At 37.2% G+C, this 24,181-nt stretch overlaps 1 protein-coding gene across 1 annotated transcript in view; it reads right to left on the bottom strand.

Annotated features, from left to right (window-relative positions):
* Positions 1–9,195: 9,195 nt before the first annotated feature.
* The window catches only part of SCFD1 (sec1 family domain containing 1), a 142,452-nt gene continuing 127,466 nt past the window's right edge, over positions 9,196–24,181 (bottom strand). Inside the window, exons 22-25 of the mRNA XM_082618920.1 lie at positions 22,846–22,879; positions 22,278–22,343; positions 14,393–14,461; positions 9,196–9,416 (exon numbers count right to left, since the gene is read on the bottom strand). Coding sequence (XP_082475046.1) covers positions 9,393–9,416; positions 14,393–14,461; positions 22,278–22,343; positions 22,846–22,879 — 193 coding nt within the window. The 3' untranslated portion in view covers positions 9,196–9,392. The remainder of the gene's footprint in view (positions 9,417–14,392; positions 14,462–22,277; positions 22,344–22,845; positions 22,880–24,181) is intronic.

Here is a 24,181-nt window from a genome sequence, read left to right as displayed (position 1 = left end):
TTGATTGGATTTTAGATATTAATTATTTTTTATTGAAGTATAGCTGATTTACAGTGCTGTGTTAGTTCCTGGTGTACAGCAAAGTGATTCAGTTATACATATATATATATTCTTTTTCATATTCTTTTCCATTATGGTTTATTACAGGATATTGAATATAGTTCCCCATGCTCTACAATAGGACCTTGTTGCTTATCTATTCTATATGCAGTAGCTTGCATCTGCTAGTCCCAAACGCCCAATCCAACCTTTCCCCACTCCCCTCCCTCTTGGCAACTGCAAGTCTGTTCTTCTATGTCTGTGAGTCTGTTTCGTAGATAAGTTCATTTGTGTCATATTTTAGATTCCACATATAAGTGATATCATATGATATTTGTCTGATTTACTTTGTTTGGTATGATAATCTCTAGGTTCATCCATGTTGCTGCAAATGGCATTATTTCTTCTTTTTTATGGCTGAGTAGTAAGCCATTGTATATATGCACCACATCTTCTTTATCCATTCATCTGTCGATGGACATTTAGGTTGTTTCCATGTCTTGGCTATTGTAATGGCGCTGCTATGAACATTGGGGTGCATGTATCTTTTCAAGTTAGAGTGTTCTTCAGCTATATACCCAGGAGTGGGATTGCTGGATCATATGGCAACTCTATTTTTAGTTTTTTGAGGAACCTCCATACTGTTCTCCATAGTGTCTGCACCAATTTACATTCTCACCAACAGTGCAGGAGGGTTCCCTTTTCTCCTCACCCTCTCCAGCATTTATTATTTTTAGACTCTTTAATAATGGCCATTCTGACAGGTGTTATGTGATGCCTCACTGTAGTTTTGATTTGCATTTCTCTAATAATTAGTGATGTTGAGCATCTTTTCATATTCCTGTTGGCCATCTGTATGTCTTCTTTGGAGAATGTCTATTTAGGTCTTCTGCCCATTTTTGGATTGGGTTGTTTGTTTTTTTGTTGTTGAGTTGTATGAGGTGTTGGTATATTTTGGAAATTAACTCCTTATTGGTCACATCATTTACAAATATTTTCTCCCAGTCCATAGGTTCTTTTCATTTTTTTATGCTTTCCTTTGCTGTGCAAAAGCTTTTAAGTTTGATTAGGTCCCATTTGTTTACTTTTGCTTTTATTTCTATTGCTTTGGTAGACTGACCTAAGAAAACATTATTATGATTTATTAGATGCTGTAACTTTTATCTTGTTGGTGGCTTAGATATGTTTGTATTTCTCTATTCTTGAGCTTTTTTGCACAAGGTTAAGTTACTTAGAAACAATCCTTTTGAATTTTGCTTTTAAGGTTTGTTAGATGGCGCCACAATAGCATTTAGTCAGGCTAATTTTCCCCACTACTGAGACAAAACCCCTTTGAGTACTTTGCCAATCCCTGCATGATTTATGAGGTAATTGGTTGATGGGAACAGATACTATTTCTGACCCCACATGAGCAAAGACAATTGTTCCTGCTCCCTGTATAACTCTTCCAGGTAGTTCTTTCCCTACCTTGGGTAGTTTCTTCACACACAGGTACTGATCAGTATTCATCTGACCCTCTGAAGACCTCTAGAACTTTCTACCTGTGTAGCTTTCTTCTTTCCATTATTCTACCCTATGACCTCAAGCTGCCTCAACCTTCCCAGATGTCCAACTCTGTCTCCTCTGGACCAGCCCTGCCTGTGCTGCACCATGAAAAAAGTCTCTCCAGGAAGTAAGCTGGTGCAATTGTAGGGCTCATCTTGTGTGTTTTCTTCTCTTAGGGATCCCTGTCCTGTGCTTCCTGACATCCATTGTCTGAAAAATCACTGTTTCTTATGTTTTGTCTGGTTTACATTTCTTTGGCTTTCAAAGGATGTTGCAATCATCCGTTGCATTTTACTGTGTCTGCCTCTGGCTCCAACACTCAGATTTAACCCAGCGGGTTCAAATGATGTCATTAGGACATCTCTGGGCTCTGCATGGGTTTCGTTCTCATGCATCTTGTGGCAATATAGACAACCTCATATTTAAGGCCCTCCAGTTTAAGTCCAGCAGAAAAGAGAGTGGCCCTGCTTTGTCTCAGCAGGAATCTAATTGCCTCTCCTTGGCTGGATTTGTTTACTTATCTATCCCTTAACCATTTACTTGTCAGGAATGGTGTCAGCTCCACCTGAGTCACATGGTGAAAGAAGAGGAAGAAAAGATTGGGGTGACCAAAATCAGGGAAAAGGATACTGGCAGAAAAGTCAACATGTTATTACAGCCACTTAACCATGGTCCTTCAGGAGAGTCCTGGAGTTGATGTAGCTGTCTCTGGATTCTTAGGATACCATGTCATCTTCGTACATAGAGCTTGCTTTTAGCACAATCTGCTGTTCCTCTTGAAACTGAGCCACATTGATGGGGTTGATGATTGATAATTTAGAATCATCCTGAGGTTTCCATGATAAAAGCAGCTACAAATATTTAAAGCCTGGTACACACTCATCAACATCCAGAAACTTCTTTGGATATAAACTTTTAAAAATTGAAGTATAGTTGATGTATAATATTATATGTTACAGGTGTACAGTTTAGTGATTCAGAATTTCTAAAGGTTATACTCCATTATAGTTATTATAAAATATTTGCTATATTCCCTGCATTGTATAATATATCCATGTAGCTTATTTTATGCATAATAGTTGGTACCTCTTAATCCCCTACCCCTATATTGCCCCTCTCCCCTTCACTCTCCCCACTGGTAACCACTGGTTTGTCCTCTATATCTGTGAATCTGTTACTTTTTTGTTATATTCACTAGTTTGTTGTATTTTTAGATTCCACATATAAGTGATATCATACTGTATTGTCTTTCTCTGTCTGACTTATTTCACTTAGCATAATAACCTTCAAGTCCATCCCTGTTGCTGCAAATGGCAAAATTTCATTCTTTTTTATGGCTGAGTAATATTCCATTGTATATATGTACCACATCTTCTTTGTCCATTCCCCTGTTGATGGACACTTGGGTTACTTCCTTGTCTTGGCTATTGTAAATAACGCTGGATATAAACTTTTGAGATTTATGATTCTGTTGAACCCAGAGCAATTCAACAAAGCGAAGTTGAATAGTCCCTAGTTCTCTCTGCTTAGTCTATGTCTATTTTGATGTAGTCACTATAACAAATCAGAAATTCAGTTTACAGTTTTCTTTAGTCACATGTCACCTCAGTACAGTCTCATCAGCCCCTGGAGTCAGGTTGCTGTGCCTTGCAATCTTAAAAAATCGTGAAAAAATTTCTCCTAATGTCTATGGTGCGATGATCTGGGTCTATTTAAGTAAGTTAAAAAGTCTTCATACAACTTCTATTCACCTTCTTTTGAATATTACCTAAATATTGTGAATTTTAAGAGCATGAGTTGAAAATTCACAGTTTAGATCACACTGCCATGGGGTCTGTCTTGCAGTTTGTCACAGCACAAAAGTACCCAATGGTGAGGAAACAGAAGCTTCCGTTTCAGGGCAAACTTCTGTCTTGACTTGAATTTCCTCTCAGTCCTTTTTAATTTTGCCTTTCCCTTTCATTGTAGAGCCCCATCTGACCTTTCCCATGTTTATGCCAAACTACTCAAATTCTTTCAGACAGGCGGCTGAGCCTGCCAGTTCCTGTGTGTGAGCTCATCGGTAAGGTGTTTGTTTTGTTGAACATCCTGAGCTGGCTGGTTCAGGTGAGCTGCATTGCCTGGAGGGCCCCATGTTAGATGCCCCTGCTCTGTACCACTATTATGCACAGGAGGAAAAAGAGGGGTAAAGTGACTGACTCAGGTTGATCGGTGAGGAGTGGCTTGGCAAGACTCCAAGCTTCCTGCTTCCTCAGCCAGGAGATTTTCAGCAGTGGGACTTGGAGCAGACAGATGTACATGCTGTCTTTGGCTCCACCATGTACCAGCCATGACTTTGAGCAGGGTATTTAACCCTCTGAGTTTTGTTTCCATCTATAAAATTGGAGCTGTACCACCTACTTGACAGTGCTGTTGTGAGGATTAATTGATGCATGCAACTTTTGTAAATCACCTGGCAGAGCAGTTCCCTTTCTTATTGAACTTTGCCTCTCATCTGAGCTTTCTCGGGGCAGGAATCAATTCCTCTGAAGAGAATAACCCTTGTGGAGACAGATGAAACTGGTTTCTGAATCAGTCAAGCTCTGGCCTTGCTTGTTCAGACTTGCTGAGCTCCCTAGCCCAAGATAGCAGCAACTGTGACCCTGGCAATATTGTGGATGACCATGCTAGGTAACGCACACCAGGACAGATGGGACTAAGCTTGGATAGTTTGGGAAAGGCCAAAGTTTCCCCAGAGATTTCTTTAAAAGGCCCAAAACCTTTATAGTCCCACAAAAAGGTTTCTGTATCAGAATATTTTATATGAACTTAAGGCAAGTTTGAAAGAAATTATTGTACATTCGTTGACAAGACTATTTTTCTAACTCATTTTTTCTTCAATTTTTAAAATTGAAGTAGAGTTGATTTACAGTGTTGTGGTAATCTCTGCTGTACAGCAAAGTGACTCAGTTATACACATACATATATATATATATTTTATATTCTTTTCCATTATGGTTTATCACAGGATATTGAATATAGTTCCCTGTGCTATACAGTAGGACCTTGTTGTTTATCCATTCTAAATGTAATAGTTTGCATCTACTAACCCCAAACTCCCAGTCCACCCCTCTCCCTCCCCTACCCTCCCTTGGCAACCACAAGTCTGTTCTCTATGTCTGTCTGTTTCTGTTTTGTAGATAGGTTCATTGTGCCATATTTTAGATTCCACATACAAGTGATATTGTATGGTATTTGTCTTTCTCTTTCTGACTTACTTCAATTAGTAAGATAATCCCTAGCTGCATCCATGTTGCTGCAAATGGCATTATTTCATTCTTTTTTAATGGCCATTGTGTATATGTACCACATCTTCTTTATCCATTCATCAGTTGATGGACACTTAGGTTGTTTCCATGTTTTGGCTATTGTGACTAGTGCTACTATGAACACAGGGGTGCATGTATCTTTTTGCTTTTTGGGGTTATTTTAATATACTGTTTTATATTTGCTTCAAACAGTGGATTATTTTTTTTGTTGTTGTTGTTTAGTTTTTTTAATCTTTATGGGAGTATAATTGCTTTACAATGTTGTGTTAGTTTCTGCCACACAACAAAGTGAATCAACTATATGTATACATATATCCCCATATCCCCTCTTGAGTCTCCCTCCCACCCTCCCTATCTCAACCCTCTAGGTGGTCACAAAGCATCGAGCTGATCTCCCTGTGCTATGCGGCTGCTTCCCACTAGCCATCCATATTATATTTGGTAGCGTATATATGTCAATGCTACTCTCTCACTTTGTCCCAGCTTCCCCTTCCCCATGTTCTCAAGCCCCTTCTCTACGTCTGTGTCTTTATTCCTGCCCTGCCACTAGGTTCATCAGTACCGTTTTTTTAGATTCCATATATGTGCGTTAGCATCCGGTATTGGTTTTTCTCTTTCTGACTTACTTCACTCTGCATAACAATCTCTAGCTCTATCCACGTCTCTACAAATGACCCAATTTCGTTCCTTTCATGGCTGAGTAATATTCCATTGTATATATGTACCATATTTCCTTATCCATTTGTCTGTCGATGGGCATTTAGGTTGCTTCCATGACCTGGCTATTGTAAATAGTGCTGCAATGAACATTGTGCTACATGTATCTTTTTGAATTATGTTTTTCTCAGGGTATATGCCCAGTAGTGGGATTGCTGGGTCATATGGTAGTTGTATTTTTAGTTTTTTAAGGAACCTCCGTACTGTTCTCCATAGTGGCTGTATCAATTTACATTCCCACCAACAGTGCAAGAGGGTTCCCTTTTCTCCACCCTCTCCAGCATTTATTGTTTGTAGATGTTTTGATGATGGCCATTCTGACCAGTGTGAGGGATCCCTCATTGTGCTTTTGATTTTCATTTCTCTAATGATTAGTGATGCTGAGCATCTTTTCATGTGTTTGTTGGCAATCTTTATGTTTTCTTTGGAGAAATGTCTATTTAGGTCTTCCACCCATTTTTGGATTGGGTTGTTGTTTTTTTGATATTTTGCTGCATGAGCTGTTGTATATTTTGGAGATTAATCCTTTGTCAGTTGCTTCATTTGCAAATATTTTCTCCCATTCTGAGGGTTGTCTTTTTGTCTTGTTTATGGTTTCCTTTGCAAAAGCTTTTAAGTTTCATTAGGTCCCATTCATTTATTTTTTATTTCCATTACTCTAGGAGGTGGGTCAAAAAAGATCTTGCTGTGATTTGTCATATAGTGTTGTGCATCTGTTTTCCTCTAAGAGTTTTATGGTGTCTGGCCTTACATTTAGGTCTTCAATCCATTTTGAGTTTATTTTTGTGTATGCTGTTAGGAAGTGTTCTAATTTCATTCTTTTACATGTAGTTTAGAGTTTTTTCTGGGTATATTCCCAGGAGTGGGATTGATGGATCATATGGTAATTGTATTCAATATTTTTAGTTTTCTGAGGAAACTCCATAACGTTTTCCATAATGGTTGTACCAACTTACGTTCCCACCAACAGTGAAGGGGGGTTCCCTTTTCTCTACACCCTCTCCAGCATTCAACTGTAGACTTTTTAATGATGGCCATTCTGACCCTAGCTCATTTTAAAATGCAAAGGTAACAAGAAAAGAGCATTCTGAACATTTATTTAGAGTCTGACTTCTCCATTTCTAAGGAGACAGGGACATTGCTTTTTCTCCTCTGTAGCTTATCACCTTGATTAGCCTTATTGTCTTTGCATAATGGTCTCTCCTGAAGCCCTGAGTGCCAGCCACTTTGACAGATGTAGTCCTATAGACTGAATGTCTCCCACAAATTCAAATGCTGAAGCCTTAATCACCAATGTAATGGTATTTATCTTTATTTTGTATTGGAGTACAGTTGATTTACAATGTTGTGTTAGTTTCAGGTGTACAGCAAAGTGATTCTGTTATACATATACATGTATCTATTCTTTTTCAAATTCTTTTCCCTTTTAGGTTGTTACAGAATATTGAGCAGAGTTCCCTGTGCTATATAGTCCTTGTTTGTTGTCTGTTTTAAATGTAGTAGTGTGTATATGTCAATCCCAAATTCCCAATTTATCCCTCCCCCCCACCTTTCCCCTTTGGTAACCATAGGTTTGTTTTCTAAGTCTGTGAGTCTGTTTCTGTTTTGTAAATGAGTTCATTTGTATAATTTTTTTTAGCTTTCCCATATAAGCAATATCATATGATATTTGTCTTTCTCTGATTTACTTCACCTTATGATAATCTCCAGGTCTATTCATGTTGCTGTGAATGGCAGTATGGCATTATTTCATTATTTTTAATGGCTGAATAATATTCCATTGTATGTATGTACCACATCTTCCTTATCCATTCCCCTGTTGATGGACATTTAGGTTGCATGTAGGGACATTTATGTTCCCTTTCCTCCACATCCACTCCAGCATTTATTGTTTGTAGACTTTTTGATGATGGCCATTCTGACTGGTGTGAAGTGATGTCTCATTGTAGTTTTGATTTGCATTTCTTTAATAATTAGCAATGTTGAGCATCTTCTCACGTGCCTGTTTGTCATCTGTATGTTTTCTTTGGAGAAATATCTATTCAGGTCTTCTGTCCACTTTCTGATTGGGTTGTTTGTTTTTTTGATATTGAGCTGCATGAGCTGTTTGTAAATTTTGGAAATGAATCCCTTCTCGGTAACATTGTTTGCGAATATTTTCTCCCATTCTGTGGGTTGTCTTTTCATTTCTTTTATGGTTTCCTTTGTGTGCAAAAAAGCGTTTGAGTTTAATTAGGTCCCGTTTGTTTATTTTTGTCTTTATCTCCATTGCTCTAGGAGACGGATCAAAAAAGATATTGCGCCATTTATGTCAAAAATTGTTCTGCCTATGTTTTCCTCTAAGAGCTTTATAGTATTAGGTCTTACATTTAGGTCTTTAATCCATTTTGAGTTTGTTTTTGTGTATGGTGTTAAAGAATGTTCTAATTTCATTCTTTTACATGTAGCTGTCCAGTTTTCCCAGCACCATTTATTGAAGAGACTGTCTTTTCCCCAATGTAATGGTATTTGGAGGTAGGGTCTTTGGGAGGTAACTGGGTTTGGATGAGGTCATGGGGTGGAGTCCCCACAATGGGATTTGTGCCTTTAGAAGGGGATGGAGGGACCAGAGCTTGCTCTGTACTCTCCACCATGTGAGGACACATGGCTGTCTGCAAATCAGGAAGAAGGTTCTCACCAGACAGTGGATCTGCTGGTACCTTGATCTTAGAATTCCCAGCATCCAGAACTGTGAGAAATACATGTTTGTTGTATAAGCCACCCAGCCTATGGTAATTTGTTATAGCAGTCCAAACATGCTTTAAATTTCACCCCAGGAATAAGTCAGATTAGCCAACCACCACCCACCTAGAATTATTTTTCTTGACCTGTGCTTTGGTACGACAGCACTGACTCATGGTAGGTGGGGGTGTGGAAAGAAGCAGTTCTGTTAGTTAATCTGTTGTTTTATCTATTATCAGGATGTTGTCTGTAACACTACAGATTTCTCTTGATGAGGCTCATTAAGAGGAAAAGCTCCCTGGCCTTTATAATAGGAACAGCTTTTTTCTCTGGAGCGATTGGTTTGCTTTTATCTTATGACTGCCTTGAGATATAAGACTGATCAACATTCCTTTTTAGTGCTGCGTGCCAGGCAGATAGGAAGGTTAGAATCATATTTAACACTTACTTTTACATATTATTTAGAACTTTACAAGATAAATGATTTGTATTTGTCTGTTCCAGATGTTGCTAATGTTTGACTTTTGACATTATATAAAGGAGGGATTTTATGTGATAAAATGTACATAGGTGTGCCAGACAGAGAAGAGACATTCAAGTGGCTATAAAACCTAGAGGCAACATGGGAAACAAACCATGGGAAGGTAATTTTACAATTAAAATGCATACAATTTAGGAGATGTAGGAGATTCATGAATCAATCAAATAACACTTGTATATTACATTCTTAAACTTTTACTAGCTTCAATCATAACATATTGGTTATTATATTAATATTTTAACATTATATTCAGACAGCTTTCCTTCTTTCCGAAGTACTTTCTTTCTCATTTGTCAAACATAACAGGAGAGATAATGTACAATGTTAAAATTTATTTCTGAAATGCTTTATTGTTTTAATCAGTATGCATTATATTAAGTATAGAATTTCCTTAAAAATTAAAAAATAACTCTAAGTTTCACTGTTAGGACATTGATATGAAGAAATGAAACATCTGGCTCTTTTGCCTTTTTACACTTATCCAAGTTCTAAATAGATTCTCATGTTAAGGTTCTTCTGTGTTATTTTTGTCCAAGTTGTGACAGCTAAAACAAAACAAAACATAAAATCATAAATATTACTGTTTTTAATCACAAAGAAACTTGGGCTTGAATTATATTTGTAAACACCTTAAATGCACACTTTTATCATAGTAAAATCCAGGCTTTCTACTTCATGCGCTGCATTTCTAGAATAATACATTTTCGTTCAGTATTCACCACTAACTCAAATGTTTAAGATTCGTAGATATCTAAAAACTGTCATGGCAAAAAGATGTGTAAACATTATATAGGAGTAAATTCAAGTAATGGAAAACAAAAACCTGAGAATAAAAAAATTAATATTAACTCAGTATGAAAATGTAAAGAAAAACAACATCATGTGTGACTTTACTGCTGATAGCTCACTTTTCTATATATTTTATTTCTAAAAGAAATTAGAAATATATTTAATATATTTATAAAGATCATTAAAAGGAAGGGAAAAGGCTTTCAAATCTGGAAGGCTGGGTAAACTATTGCACCAAGTCTATGAAAGAGAGATAGAAATTATAAACTTTAAACATACAAAAACCAACTACCTGTAGGCAATGGGAAGCAACTGAAAGCAGGTGGCTTCTGGAACAGAATCAACACTTGGAAGGAGGAAATAGCACAGACTGAGTCCTCTGGTTCTGTGGCTCTTAGCCTGAAGGCAGGCCACAGTTGGTGCTATACTGGCAGCTAAAACTGACAGAAAACCTGCAGTCTTTCTGGCCTGAAAAACCAGAGGAAAGAGTGTGGGGGCAACTAAAGCTACTGGAAAGTGAGGGGAAAATCCTGGAGAGGGCCAATGTGATGGAGCCGTAAAATCTGTATATAGACTTTTCCTAAATCTATGGCGAAACCCTGAACCACTCATGAATGAGAGAGAGACTAACAAACAGGTGAGATTTAAACTGCTGCCCCAGAGACAGAGTTTGAACTTTGGGTCTGACCAACACTCTTCAGAGAAATAGAATTCAGTTTCCAAAATATAACATTCACAGTGTAAAGGATACAATCTAAAATTAGTAAATATATGAAGAAACAGGAAAATGGAGCCATTCTCTAGGGGGAAAGACAATGGAAACCAACAGTGAGATGATCCATGTGTAGTAATTAATAGACCAGGGTTTTTTTTTTTTTTTGGCCATGCCACATGGCATATGGGATCCTACTTCCCCAACCAGGGATCGAAACTGTGCCCCTTGCATTGGAAGTGCAGTGTCTTAACCACTGGACCCCAAGGGTGGGCCCATAGTAGACCACGTTTTAAAAGCAGCTAGGACAATATCCTCAATGAAATAATGAAAAATAGGCTCACAATGAATGAAAAAAGGAAATCTCAACATAAAAATATAAACTACATTTTAAAAAAATCGAAGTGAAAATTAAAGAACTGGTAAACACATCAAACAGCAGAATGGAGACAGCAGAAGACTTATTGAATCTGAAGACAGAGCAACTTATAGACGTTAAAGAACAGAATCCTCAGGGATTTGTGGGACACTATAAAAAGTTAAACATAAATGTAAATGGAGTCCCAAAAGGAGAGACAAAAGTGGGCAATTATACTCCAATAAAGATGTTAAAAAAAAAATTTACACTGATCTGAATGGCTGCTGACTTCCTATAAGAAACAATGAAGGACAGAAGACAGCAGACAGACATCTTTGAAGTTCTGAAAAATTGTCTATCAGAACTTTGTATCCAGAAAAAATATTTATATATATGTATATATGTACAGTTGTGTGTATATATATATACACATATATATAATTATTTAAGAATAAAGGTGAAATAAAGACTTTTTCATCTAATAAAAAATTAAGAGAACTCACTGCTAGCATACCAGAGCTACAGTGAATGCTAAAAGTTTTTCAGTCAACAGATGGAAATTAAAATCTATAAGTAGGGGGACTTCCCTTGTGGCATAGTGGTTAAGAATCTGCCTGCCAATGGAGGGGACACAGGTTTGAGCCCTGGTCTGGGAAGATGCTACATGCCGCAGAGCAACAAAGCCCGTGCACCACAACTACTGAGCCTGTGCACTAGAGCCTGCGTGCCACAACTACTGAAGCCCACACACCTAGAGCCTGTGCTCCGCAACCAGAGAAGCCACTGCAATGAGAATTTCCATGCATCGCAACAATGAGTAGACCCTGCTCGCAGCAACTAGAGAAAGCCCACATGCAGCAACACAGACCCAATGCAGCCAAGCCAAAAAAAAAAAAAAAAAAAAACAAACCTATAAGTAGGGATGAAGAGCACTGGAATTTATATCCATATAAATGCAAAGATTTATGTCTTTATTATAAACATGACTGAAGCACAAATGGTAACACTGTCCACTGTCTTGTGAGGTTAATGATGTTATGTAGATCTAAAATATGACAATCACAGCATAAATGTTGAGAGTATGTATGGTTGCAGGGTTTCTACATTTGACCCAAGTGGCATAACACAGCAACCCTAAATTTGTAATGCAGAGTTACAGCTAAAAAAAAAAATCTGTGGATGAATTAAAGTGGAATTCTAACAAGTGTTCAAATAATACAAAGAAAGGTAGGAAAGAGGAACAGAGGAAATAGTAAAGTGCTAGACCTAAATCTAATCATATTAATAATTACATTAGATGTTAATAGATCAATAGACTCCAATTAAGAGACTGTATAATGGTTTAAAAAAACAACACAAGATCCAATTATATTCTACCTACAAGATATATGCTTTAAATATAAATTCATAGACAAGTTGAAAGTAAACAGATGGAAAAGTTATAAGATGCAAACTAAGTGTAAGAATGTTAGGGTGGCTATATTAATGTCAGATAAAGCAGACCTCAAGACAAAGAGCATTACCAGATATGTAGAGGAATACTGCATATAAAAGAATCCATTCATCAGGAATATACAATAATCATAAGTCTGTATGTACCTAATAACAGAACTTAAAAACACAAAAAAAGCAGAAATTGACAGAACTAAAGGAAGAGACAATTCCACAATCACAGTCAGAGATTTTAATACCAATCTTTCAATACCTGATAGAACTAGACCAAAAAAAAAAAAAAAAAGACATAGAGGATCTAAGTAATGCTATCAACTACCTTGACCAAATTAATGTTTATAGAACTCTTCCTTCAACTTCTGCATAATGCATGTTCTTTTTTAAGTGCATATGGAGTGCTTAACAAGATAGACCACATATTGGGCCAGAAAAGGAATTTAAATGAATTCTGAAATAATGAACTTATGTATAGAATATTCTATGACAAAAAGGGAATTAAATTAGAAATCAGTAAGAGTAAGATATCTAGAAACCCACAAATACTTGAAACAACAATAGATCTCTATACATGGGCTAAAGAATAAACTACCAGGTAAATTAAAAATATTTCCAACAATGGTAATAAAAACATAACATCAACATTTGTAGAATGTGGCTAAAGCAGTGTTTGGCAAGAGTTTAAATCTTATGATTTTCAATGTTAATTTTAGAAAAGAAAAACTAAGTTTAATGACTTAATGATTATCCAATATCAGAAGGTAGTAAAAGAAGAACAAAGTAAACCCAAAGTAATCAGCACAAAGGAAATAATAAAAAGTAGAAACCAATGAACAGAAAACAAATAGAGTATAAAATAGATAAGTAATAAGAACCTCCAGTGTAAAAAAAAATAAGTAAAATTCAAAAAAAAAAATTTAAGCGTTAAATAAAAAAGAAAACAAATAGAGAAAATAAGCATTAACACCATCTGGTTCATTAAAAGTATTAATAAAATTGAGAATCTTCTAGTTAACCTAATGAAGAAAAATTCCATTTACATGATGTTGTAAAATAGGTAAGACTAATCTATGGTGGAAAAACATCAAGACAGTGTCTTGGGAGCAGGCTTTGACTAGGAGCAAGGACTGGCAAAGGCCATAAAGGAACTCTATGGTGTAATGGTTCTGTATCTTGATAGGGGTTTGGGTTATACTCAGGGGAAGGAAACATCTGACAAAGTTAGGAATGTACACTTAAGATACGTGTATTTCACTATTGTAAATTTTATCTCCAAAGGTAAAACAACAACAACAACAAACTAAACAAATAATGAAATCTAGTTAATGATATTGGCAATGAAGTATTAAGGGGAAGTGTACTGATAGCTACAATTTACTCTGAAATTAATACAGGTGGAGCAAGGAATAGAATGAAGAATGGAAAGATGGACAGGTATCTTATAAAGCAAGTACAATAAAATGTTAATGGGGAGTATGCACGTGTTCAATGCAAATTCTCTTCAGTTTTTCTGTATGTCTGAAATTCTCATAATACCACTGGGCCACCACATTAAGGTTAAAAATACAAGAACCATATAACATGGGCAAGAAACTTGTGCTAGAAAAAGATGCTAGGAAGAGCTGCTAAAAACGAGCACAGGGTACAGTTATGATTTTTATGGCAGCCAAGGCAAAGGTGAATGGATATTATTGGTCAGCCTATTGAGCATCTCAGGTAGTTTAAGCTTTAAAAAGTTGAAGTTAATGTAATTACTGAGAACAGTCATGGAAACAATAGTAAAAGAATGTAAAGACTCTGTACACCTCAGCTACTGCTGTCATTAACTTTCAAGGTGAATGTAATTCTGCTGAATCAACTGAGCACATACAACCCCTTAATAAGGTTACTTAATTTCTCAGCTCGGCAAAGTCAGAAAAGTGGACAGTATGTCAAGGAAATGCTGAAATCAATTTAGCCTAAGTGAGTAACACTACTCCAATTAAAAATTTTCTGAATTAAATTTACCTTTTCATATATTTGGGATAATGGAAATAATGTTACTTATAAGAGTTTCCTTTATAGTTGGCCAGGGTAAAACCTTACATTCTTTTAGCTCTATGGCTTTTAGTTTCAGCTGGTTCAGAAGAACATGATTATCTTGCTCTCTTCTGAAAAATATCAACAGCAACTTAGGGTATGTTAACAGAAACAAACTAAAAAGTACATTTTACCTGTTTTATGAACTGTGTAGCATTAAAAAGTTCACTGCAGCCATATAAGATGTGCTTGCCTTGTTTCCCCTGTAAAAAGTCAGATACAGAACTCAGATACAAGTAACAAGTAATATTTTCAATATTCTCAAGAGGTGTTAAACCTAATAAGACTTTTTGTTATTCTTAAAAGTTTTAATTTTTTGAGGGGGGAGTATTGGATTTTAGTGTACACATGTCTATCCTAAAACTACATGAAATAAAGGCGTGAGATGGGCATAGTTTTTTTTTTTTTCTTCAAAATATAGGTGGTAGGTACACTTCTAGTGCCATTTACACTGAAAACAGAAGGAATGTGATTACTGACACATTTCACGGGAGCCACAACTATTTATAAAATCTTCGGCCAACATTCTTCCAATGTAAGATCTGTAACTACTTGAAGAAAACATTCTTCGTGTGAGTAGCATGGACTGTCATTTCAGACTCATTTGTGATAATACAGTATTTATGCCTTAATATACCCTATTCCATTCTGTAACTCTATGAATTTCATTCTGAATTTTGACAGAACGTTGGAACCCAATTACAAGCAGTCAAAACTTTCTGACTGGAGAATTTGGTAAGTTCTTAATGCTGAAATTCTTAGATGTATTGTGAACTTGAATGTAAATTTGTAAGATTTTTTTTGTAAAGTAAAAAGTTTATTCCATAACAAAGCAAATATGATTAATTAATCAGGAACAAAAAGAATTACAGCTTTGTAATACAAGATAAGGACATTTCTCTGTGATGTATGAGCCGAATAACATCGCTGGCCGAATAAATGGTCTAGCTGACCTTCTCTGAGAGCAAGTAAAACGAAAGTCACACCTCACTCTCCTTTTCTTCAAAATGAGGTGGTACGTGCAGCCATTAAATAGGGTCATACAATTGGGATTCTTGAGGCTATACTCACAAAAGGGTAGAGGTCACAGTATAGGGAAACATTAGAGGGGTCCCAAACTTCTAGGCACAGCTCCCAGGACCCCATCTCAGTAATATGACACATTTCATTTTCAGTTGTGAACCACCAAGATACAGTGGAGATACCCTGGTCTCAGTGGAGCCCAGTCTTGTCCAAGGAAGGGTCTTTTATACCTCTCTGATCACATAGCCGGAATCAGGCTGTGTGAATAGGCTTAACAGCAGAAACAAGAAAACATGACAGAAACCAGGTGCAAATCAATCTTTACATTTTCCATTAAATAATGTTGACAAGCTAGTGCAAGTTGCCCCCTAGTCTATCTTGGACCCTAGCACAGGCCTATTTTAAACACTAGTTAATACATTTCATTCAGGGTTGGCCAAACATTAGCACAGGGTATATTAACTAGCTAAGATTAATCTTGTGCTTATATAAGTACATTCCCTCTCCACCCTTAACAAGCTTTCTTAATTCTAATTATTTGTCATCATTTTTCATCTTTTATAGCATTTATAGAATACAAAAACAAAGATAAACACAAAAATTCTAATCTTTTGTATCATCCAGTAAGGTAGGTATAGCTTTAATTTTTAACACTGCAGTTTAGTAATATTTCAGTGTAAATTTATTCTTAATTATGCACAAATGTGATATTTCTTCCATTAAAAATTGAACTAATGTACTAATATCTTGATTCAATGTAACAATTAATTATTAACTAAATCTAGTTAATTCTCTAGCCAATCACCTTCCATCAAAAGAACAACTTATGGTGGCTTTAAGTAAAATCCCCAATACTGATATCAGTATTATCAAATGTCTTGTTAAAAATCAGTCCAATTAATTTTTATCAAGTTCATCAGTGTTATACCAAATAGCAGTTACATTGTAAGTTAGACTAACATCATTACTAAATAAATCACCTAGAATCATTATAGTATTTTCTTTGCCTCCCCAACAAAAATGGCACGTGCCCGTTGTTTTGTGAACTGGTATAAATCAAGTGCCATGTTAGATAAATTCTCAATTACAAGTCTCTTGTAGGCATAAGCCATAAGTTTTGTTTCATACTACAAGGTTGCACTAACATGGGTTTCCAATGTCATGAGGGAGGCTGTCATAGACCTACTAGCTCAGTTTCCCCTGAATGGGGCTGAATGATAGGAAGAAGATGAAGATGAAGATTACTCAGAACAAAGGAAATAGTAAGACCAAACGGGATTAAAAAACAAAGAATTCTCAGGATAATTAAACTACATGGTTTAGCAGCTACTAAACATTAATGGCTCTATTAAAAACCCATAGGTGAAAGATTGGATGCTTTGTCCCTAAGATCAGGAAGAAGATAAAGAGGTCTGCTCTGGACTCTTCTATTAAATATTATACTGGAGGTTCTAGCCAGGGTGGTTAGGCAAGAAAAACATTCCAGATAGGTTAAGGAAGAAGTTAAACTAAGTATTCAGAGATAACATGATCTTGTGTATAGAAAGTCCTAAAAATCCACACACACAAAAAAACTATCAGAACTAATAAATGAGTTCAATAGGGTTGCCAGACACAAGGTCAATATATAACAATCAGATTTCTATACAGTTGCAAAAATGAAATGAAAACAATTCCATCCATAATAGCATAAAAAATACATAGGAGTAAACCTCAAAGAAATACAAAGCTTAAACTCTGAAAATAACAACAAACTGCAAAGGAACCAAAAAATATTGAAAGAAAAAGATCTAAATAAACAGAAAAACGTTCCACGTCATGGATTAGAAGACTTAATAGTCTTAAGTTTTGGGGAGTATTTTCGTCTTATCTACAGATTCAATGCAATCCCTATCAGAATCCAACTGCCATTAACAGCTGATCCTCAAATTCATACGGAATTGCAAGGAAACCAGAAAATCCAAAACAATGTTGAAAAAGGATAAAGTAGGAGGACTCATATATCCTGATTTCAAAACTTACTACAGTGTAGTACTGGCTCAAGGATAGACCTATGGATCAACGGAATAGAGTTGAGAGTCCAGAAATAAACCCATACATGTATGGTCAACTGATTTTCAACAAGCCTGCCAAGGCTGTTACCAAACCACAAGTCCATGTGCCCAACGCACAGTGAGGCCAAACGATACCGAAACGTCGAAGTTTGGAACAGAGGAAGGTTTATTGCAGGGCCATGCAAGGAGATGGGTGGCTCATGCCTTAAAAACCCCAAACTCCCTGAAAGCTTTCAGCAAAGACCTTTTTATAGGAGAAGTGAGGGAGGGCTTGGTTAATTGTTGCAAACTTCTTGGTGTCAGATCCTTTGTTCTTGAGGTCAGGTCATGGTCAGGTAACCATGTTCCTGTAAATCTCCACCAAACAAATGTTATTCTCTGTTCTGACAAGAAAGGGCAAGGTCCCAAGGCACAACTTTCACCTTCCAAGGTCCAGGTCCTGGCTAAGAGGAGGCAGATCTCAGTTGGTGGCTCCCTCAGGGCCAGGTCCCCAGACCCTGCCCAGCTGTCATCGCTGAGGGAGCCAGGCACCTAGGACCCAACTGGCCCTCAGGCTCCTCAGGCCGCCCAAAAGGCGGGGGCCAGGTCCCGCAGACTGTGTCCCATGCAGACTGCCGCCGCCATCAGGTCATGGAGGTAGGGATCGGGGAGAGGTTCACTGCCGCCTCAAGGCCTGTGCCTGGCCAGTGGGTGGCCTTGGCGAGGGCTCTAGAGCCCTGCAGGACACAGCCCCCAGCCTGTTCCCTGGGGCCCTCCAGCTCATCCGCTGGCCTGAGGCTAGGTGAGCTGGAGGGCTCCAGGGAGGAGGCCAGGATCCGCCTCTTACCTCACTCAGCCTGATGACCACCACTCTGCCGACCAATGACTGAGCAGGACCCCCTAACCCCGGCTCTAGTTAGTGGTCTCTCAGTAACCGTTGCCTGGTAATGGGTTGCCCAGTAACGGCACCCAGCAAAGGCTTCGTGCTAAGGGCTGCACACTGCCTCCCTCTATTACAAGACCACTCAGGGGGGAAAAATAGTCTTTTCAATAAATGGTGCTAGGACAACCTGGATAGCCATATGTAAAAGAATGAAGCTGGACTTTATTCTATATACAAAAATTAACTCAAAATGGATCAAAGACCTAAATGTAAGAGCAAAAACTACAAAACCTACAGAAGAAAACACAGGAGTAAATTTTCATGACCTTGGCTTTGGCAAAGAATTCTTACATATGACACCAAAAGCACACACAACAAAAGAAAAAATGAAGGTTTGTACTTTAAAGGACACCAGGTAGAAGGTGAAAAGATCAAAGAATGGGAGAAAATATTTGCAATCATATATCAAGATAAGGGACTTGTATCTAGATTATATAAAGAACTCTTACAAGTCAGTAGTAAAAAGGCAAAATAACCCAATTAAAAAATGGGCAAAGGGTCTCAATAGACATTTCTCCAAAGAAGATATACAAATGGCCAATAAGCACAAGACAAGATGCTTGACATCATTTAAGTCATCATGGAAATGCAATCAAAACCACAATGAGACACCACTTCATACCCGCTAGTACAGCCGAAATCAAAAAGTCAGATAAGTCCTGGCAATGATGTGGAGAAATCAGAACCCTCATACACTGCTGGTGGGAATGTAAAATGGTGCATTTTACATTGTTTTTGGAAACAATCTGGCAGTTCCTCACATGGTTAAACACAGTTATTATGACCCAGCAATTCCATATACATGTTTACACAGAATTACACTGGCCTATTACCTATGGTTCCAGGTGGACAACAATAGGTTTTACCCAGAATAGACACTCATTTTGGATTTGGACTTATACACCTGGTGACTAAAGCAAACACCTTTAACACCTTTAACATCACAGCAGAAACTGTTTCAATTTGGACTTCCTTTATATACATCACTTGACAAAGAAACCCATTTTGCTGCAGGTGCAGTTCAACAGCACGCTAAGAAGCATACACAATAGACTGACATCATATACCTTACCAAACACAAAGTAATGGACTGACTGAAAACTGAAACTGACATTTGAAACATCTGCTTTCTAAATTAGGTACATCTCTTTCTAATAAGATATAGAAAGAGTGACTTGCATAACAGAATGTGTGTTAAAACATAACAGGCATTTAATTAAAGGGGGAATCAACAGCGAAGAGATTGTTGAGATACTGTAGGAAAAACGGGAGGGAGGAAGTGGGGTAGTAACACAGAAACCACTAAAAATTTCTCCTGCATTTCTAAAAATGTTTCTTTTTCTCTGCCTGATCCTGTAGTACAGGGACATGAATCACACTTATAAGGTCTGAAGAAAGGATTAACTGCAAGCAAGACATCAAGACAATACCTCTAAATCTGTCCGAGGAATGATGGAATGGGATGTTTCTTCTTTTCATCTGTGTAAACTGGGATTAATAGTTTCTGCATCTGTACTAACCAGTGGATAACACAGTCCTATAAACTCGCACTTATCCAACCTGCCTCCTATGACTGGGAATGAAGAAAGGGGAAAGTACTGGCCAATCTCATACTGTTGCCAGCTCTATGGATCGGGCATCTTGCTGAATCTGATCGTCTTCTAAACCAAGGGGGGCCAAATTCTGGGTAAGAATTAATGACACATGGACGATGGAGAAGTCCTGATTCTCAGGAATGTAACCAATAAGTAAATAATACCAAAAAAAGAAAAAAAAAGCTAATATTATCTTGGTACCTTGCAAGAGGTTGAGAACAAGAGAATAATACTCTTACCTATATTTATAGATGCCCATAACACCTGCAGAAATAGCCTCCTTTATTTGAAGCTGAAGGTCCAAAATGGGTTCTGGGAGGTTTATGAAGGATTTAATCTGGGTTTATTCACGTGCTATGTTTTGATGATGCCAATGACATCTAGGGGATAAACACCTAGAATAATTCTAATGCTTCCTTTTGTTTTACATACTCTCATTTTACAGGTTTTATATATTCCAGAGGACCCCTTTTGGGAGGCAAAATTAGGATATTGTTGCTGCTCAAAGGCGTACAAAAGAATCTGTTCAACAAAAGAGCCAAAGACCATTGTGTAAATATGAACCTGAGTGATGATCTGTTAAGAAAGGTGCCTGGATACAGGGACATAAAATACCTGTTACATGCTTGATGAGTCATAGTATCATGTGCCCTACTACCTATACACCATGTTTTTGTGGGTGGAGGGTAATAATCAAGGTAAAAAAAATATTTTGTAACCTGAAACCAAGTAAAGAATAACTTGGTGGGCTTACATATCTACCACTGATAACCCTGATGTTGTTCTGATGGAGGTGATTGATCAGAGGAAGAACTAGACTTAGTTAATAAACAATTAATTGTTACATTGATTCAACTTATTAATACATTTCACAAAATTAAAATTTCTGTGGTGGAGACAGGTAAGAGTTGTTCAGCCTTTACATAATTAAAAACAAGTTTGCACTGGAATATCTGGTAAACTGCAATGTTTCTTTAAAGTTATACCTGCATTTCAGGTATAACAAATGGTTAGTATTTGTTGGTATTTTGGTTTTTATCCTTCCTGTTTTTCTGTCCAATAATGTAAAAAAAAAAAAAAAAGCAGAAAAAATGCTGACAAATGTAATTATGAAAGCCTAACCAAGGATGGGGTATAAGTACAGGATTAATTTCAGCTGGTCTGTTGTGACCGTGTGTGTGTGTGTGTGTGTGTGTGTGTGTGTGTGTGTGTGTGTGTGTGTGTGTGTGTGTGTGTGTGTGTGTGTGTGTGTGTGTGTGTGTGTGTGTGTGTGTGTGTCTCTCTCTCTCTCTCTCTCTCTCTCTCTCTCTATCTCCTTGGGAACACACCTGGAACCAATCATGTTGTTGACCCTTGGCCAAATCTGAAAGAAATAGATTAATATAGTCCTGCCCAAGGTTCACAGATAGATCAAGGGACAACTTGCACTAGTTTGTCACCACTGTTTAAAAATTGTACAGATTGATGGTTTATACCTGGTTTCTGTTATGTTCCCTTCATTTTTGCCTTTGAGCCTAGTCATGCAGCCTGATTCTGGCTATATGAACAGAGAGGGGTATAAAAGACCTCTCCTAGTATAAGATTGATGCTCCCCTGAGACCAAGGTATAGATCTTAGTGGTGGTTCACACTCTGAAGCATGTTATGTGCAACTGAGCTAGGATCCTTGGAGGTATCTGGTGGTTTTGAAGCTCTGTGACATCTGCCTATGTATTTTTTTTCTCCTGCTGTACCAAAACCTCTACCTTTATTGAAGTCTTATGTAATACAGGACATAAGGAATAATCATTATTCAATATTAAGTGAATAAATGAAGATTACAAAATGTCATTGCAACAATCACTAGTTCTGTTGCCTCTACATTTTAAATGGTGTTTTTGCTCTTCAAGTTACACCCTTCCCTTCATATTCTTTTGCTTAGTTGTCTGTCACTCCCTGCTGCTGTCAGTTTTGAATAGCACACCACTTCTAACGTGCTACCTCTAAAGCACCTGTTTGCTGAAAAAGCAGACATTCCAAGTTTGTTCGAAGTATGGTGCTGACTTAGGTCAATAAGATGAGAGAAAAGTGCTTATTATTCAGGTAAATGGGGTTCAGTAAATCATCTCACCAAGGGAGACATTTTTGGAACAGGGGCTTATCTGAGGTATCTAAACATTTAAAGTCAAAATAAGATAGCTGCAAAGTACATTACATCAATAAGATATATTATTTTCCAAATCAAATAAAATTTTAAGCCAGAAATGAACGTGACAGGAAAACATTGAACATATGGGCATTTTTTCCCTATCTGCTGGATTTTTAAACTACCTCTAGAAAAGGGGTTATGTAAGAATCAGGGGAGCCACCAGAGAATGTTAGTATGTTAAAGACATGGAACAACTGTGAAACCTCAAATGATAAAAGAATATAAAGGTCAAATGTACCTTTATGTAGTCAGCAAGATTTTGATATTCAATGTAGTTGCCTCCTCCCACCACAAAAACAATTGCCTAAAAATGCAAACAGAAAAAAAATAGGTAAGTTAAAAGAAATAGTTAAAACAGTATTTTAACTCTCAAACATGGGGTTTAGTCTGGAGCCCATTTCACAATTTAGGATGTGATCCCTTGCTAGCTAGTATTTTTTTTACCTAAGTGCCTGATGCTACTTCAATTATAAAGAAATTTATTTCTTAGAAAAGTCTATAAATTTATAAATTTCTAATTTCTGTTGAGTAGTAAAATGAAGTAGAGATTTTTCAGAAACAATTCTGAGGAAAATAAACTTCATCCTTCAATTAAACAATACCAAATAAATCCAAAGGGCTTTTCCCAAAAGTTATTTTTGAATTTGGCATTTATAAAGAATCTTAGGTACATAGAATTGGATTTATCAAGACTGCCACACAGTAACCATCATAAAGCTATGTTTAGGACAAAGATATTCTTCAAGACTGCTTGGTTACCTTTCATCCTTCCATTTCAGGGACAGAGGATTTTTATATGAACTTACCTCTTGAAATGGATTTTTGTTCCTTGGAACTGAGCTGTAAGAACAACAACAAAAAACATACATGAAAATTTCACCCAAAGCTTTACTTAAGGATAAAATAGGCATGGGAAACACACACACGCACGCACGCACTATTAGCTATGTATTTACAATTCTCTTCCTTCACCTTCTTTGAGCCAGGTAGTGAAGTGGGATTCAGAGGAACAGCTAGATGAAGTACATATCTCAGTGTCTAAAAGGGAATGGGACAACTTGTTGACTTCAAAATAAAATTCTAGGAGAAGACTGAGAGGGAAAAGGAAAGACTGAGCAACAGTTCCCACGAGCAGTGGAAGTCTGGGTTTAACGTGAATTATTAAAATATATACTTTAGTGGTAAATTATGTAAAATTTTTACCATACTCAACAGATTACAGTTTGTGGGTATCTACATTTGTGAAAAAACTATGCAAACACATGTATGGGAAGGATAACAATTTAGGAAGCAAAGAGGGGATGGAAGAAGGGATGTGTATTTTGCTATAGCTTTTTAACATTTATATATTAATTACATATTTATATATTTGTAATATATTTCAAAAATACTTTCTTGGTGTCAAAGAGATCTTTTAATAAACACAATTTTCAAAGCTTTTGTGAGTCAAATATATATTTGTTTTGAGTGCTAAAATAGGCTTTACAAAGATAACTTAGGTTTTCCTCACAAGCCATTTTTGAAAATCTCAACCAAGGGGAGAGAGCTATTATAACCTCTCAATTATCCACAGGCTGATTCCACAGTTCCATTTTTTCCTCATTTCTGTGGCCTGTGTCAATATTCCATGGAAGGAGCCAGTAGCTCCCCTGACAGAAATGCCTCACAAACTTCCTTCTAGAGTGCTTTAAGTTCCTCTAAGAGTAGACATGAGATGAGGAGAAGTGAGACTTAAATAGCACAGCATTACTAGTTATTAAAAACCAAGATCTAATTGTGATGAGACAGCTCAAGAGAAGGCTGAGTCTATTAAAAAATGAAACTGGGGGCCTCCCTGGTGGCGCAGTGGTTGAGAGTCCGCCTGCCGATGCAGGGGATGCGGGTTCGTTCCCCGGTCTGGGGGGATCCCATATGCCGCGGAGCGGCTGGGCCCGTGAGCCATGGCCGCTGGGCCTGCGCGTCCAGAGCCTGTGCTCCGCAACGGGAGAGGCCACAACAGTGAGAGGCCCGCATACGGAAAAAAAAAAAAAAAAAAAATGAAACTGTGTTTCACTGTCTTATAAATGCTAATATTCCTCCTCATTATCATGCATAAACTATAGGGAAGATTAAAAGAATTTCTCAGAAGTTTCTAAAAAGCAA

This window comes from Mesoplodon mirus (genome assembly GCF_964341445.2).
Source record: "Mesoplodon mirus genome assembly, chromosome: 4".
NCBI lineage: Eukaryota > Metazoa > Chordata > Mammalia > Artiodactyla > Ziphiidae > Mesoplodon > Mesoplodon mirus.
The sequence above is the reverse complement of the archived record's forward strand: the minus strand, read 5'-3'. Positions and strand labels throughout refer to the sequence as shown.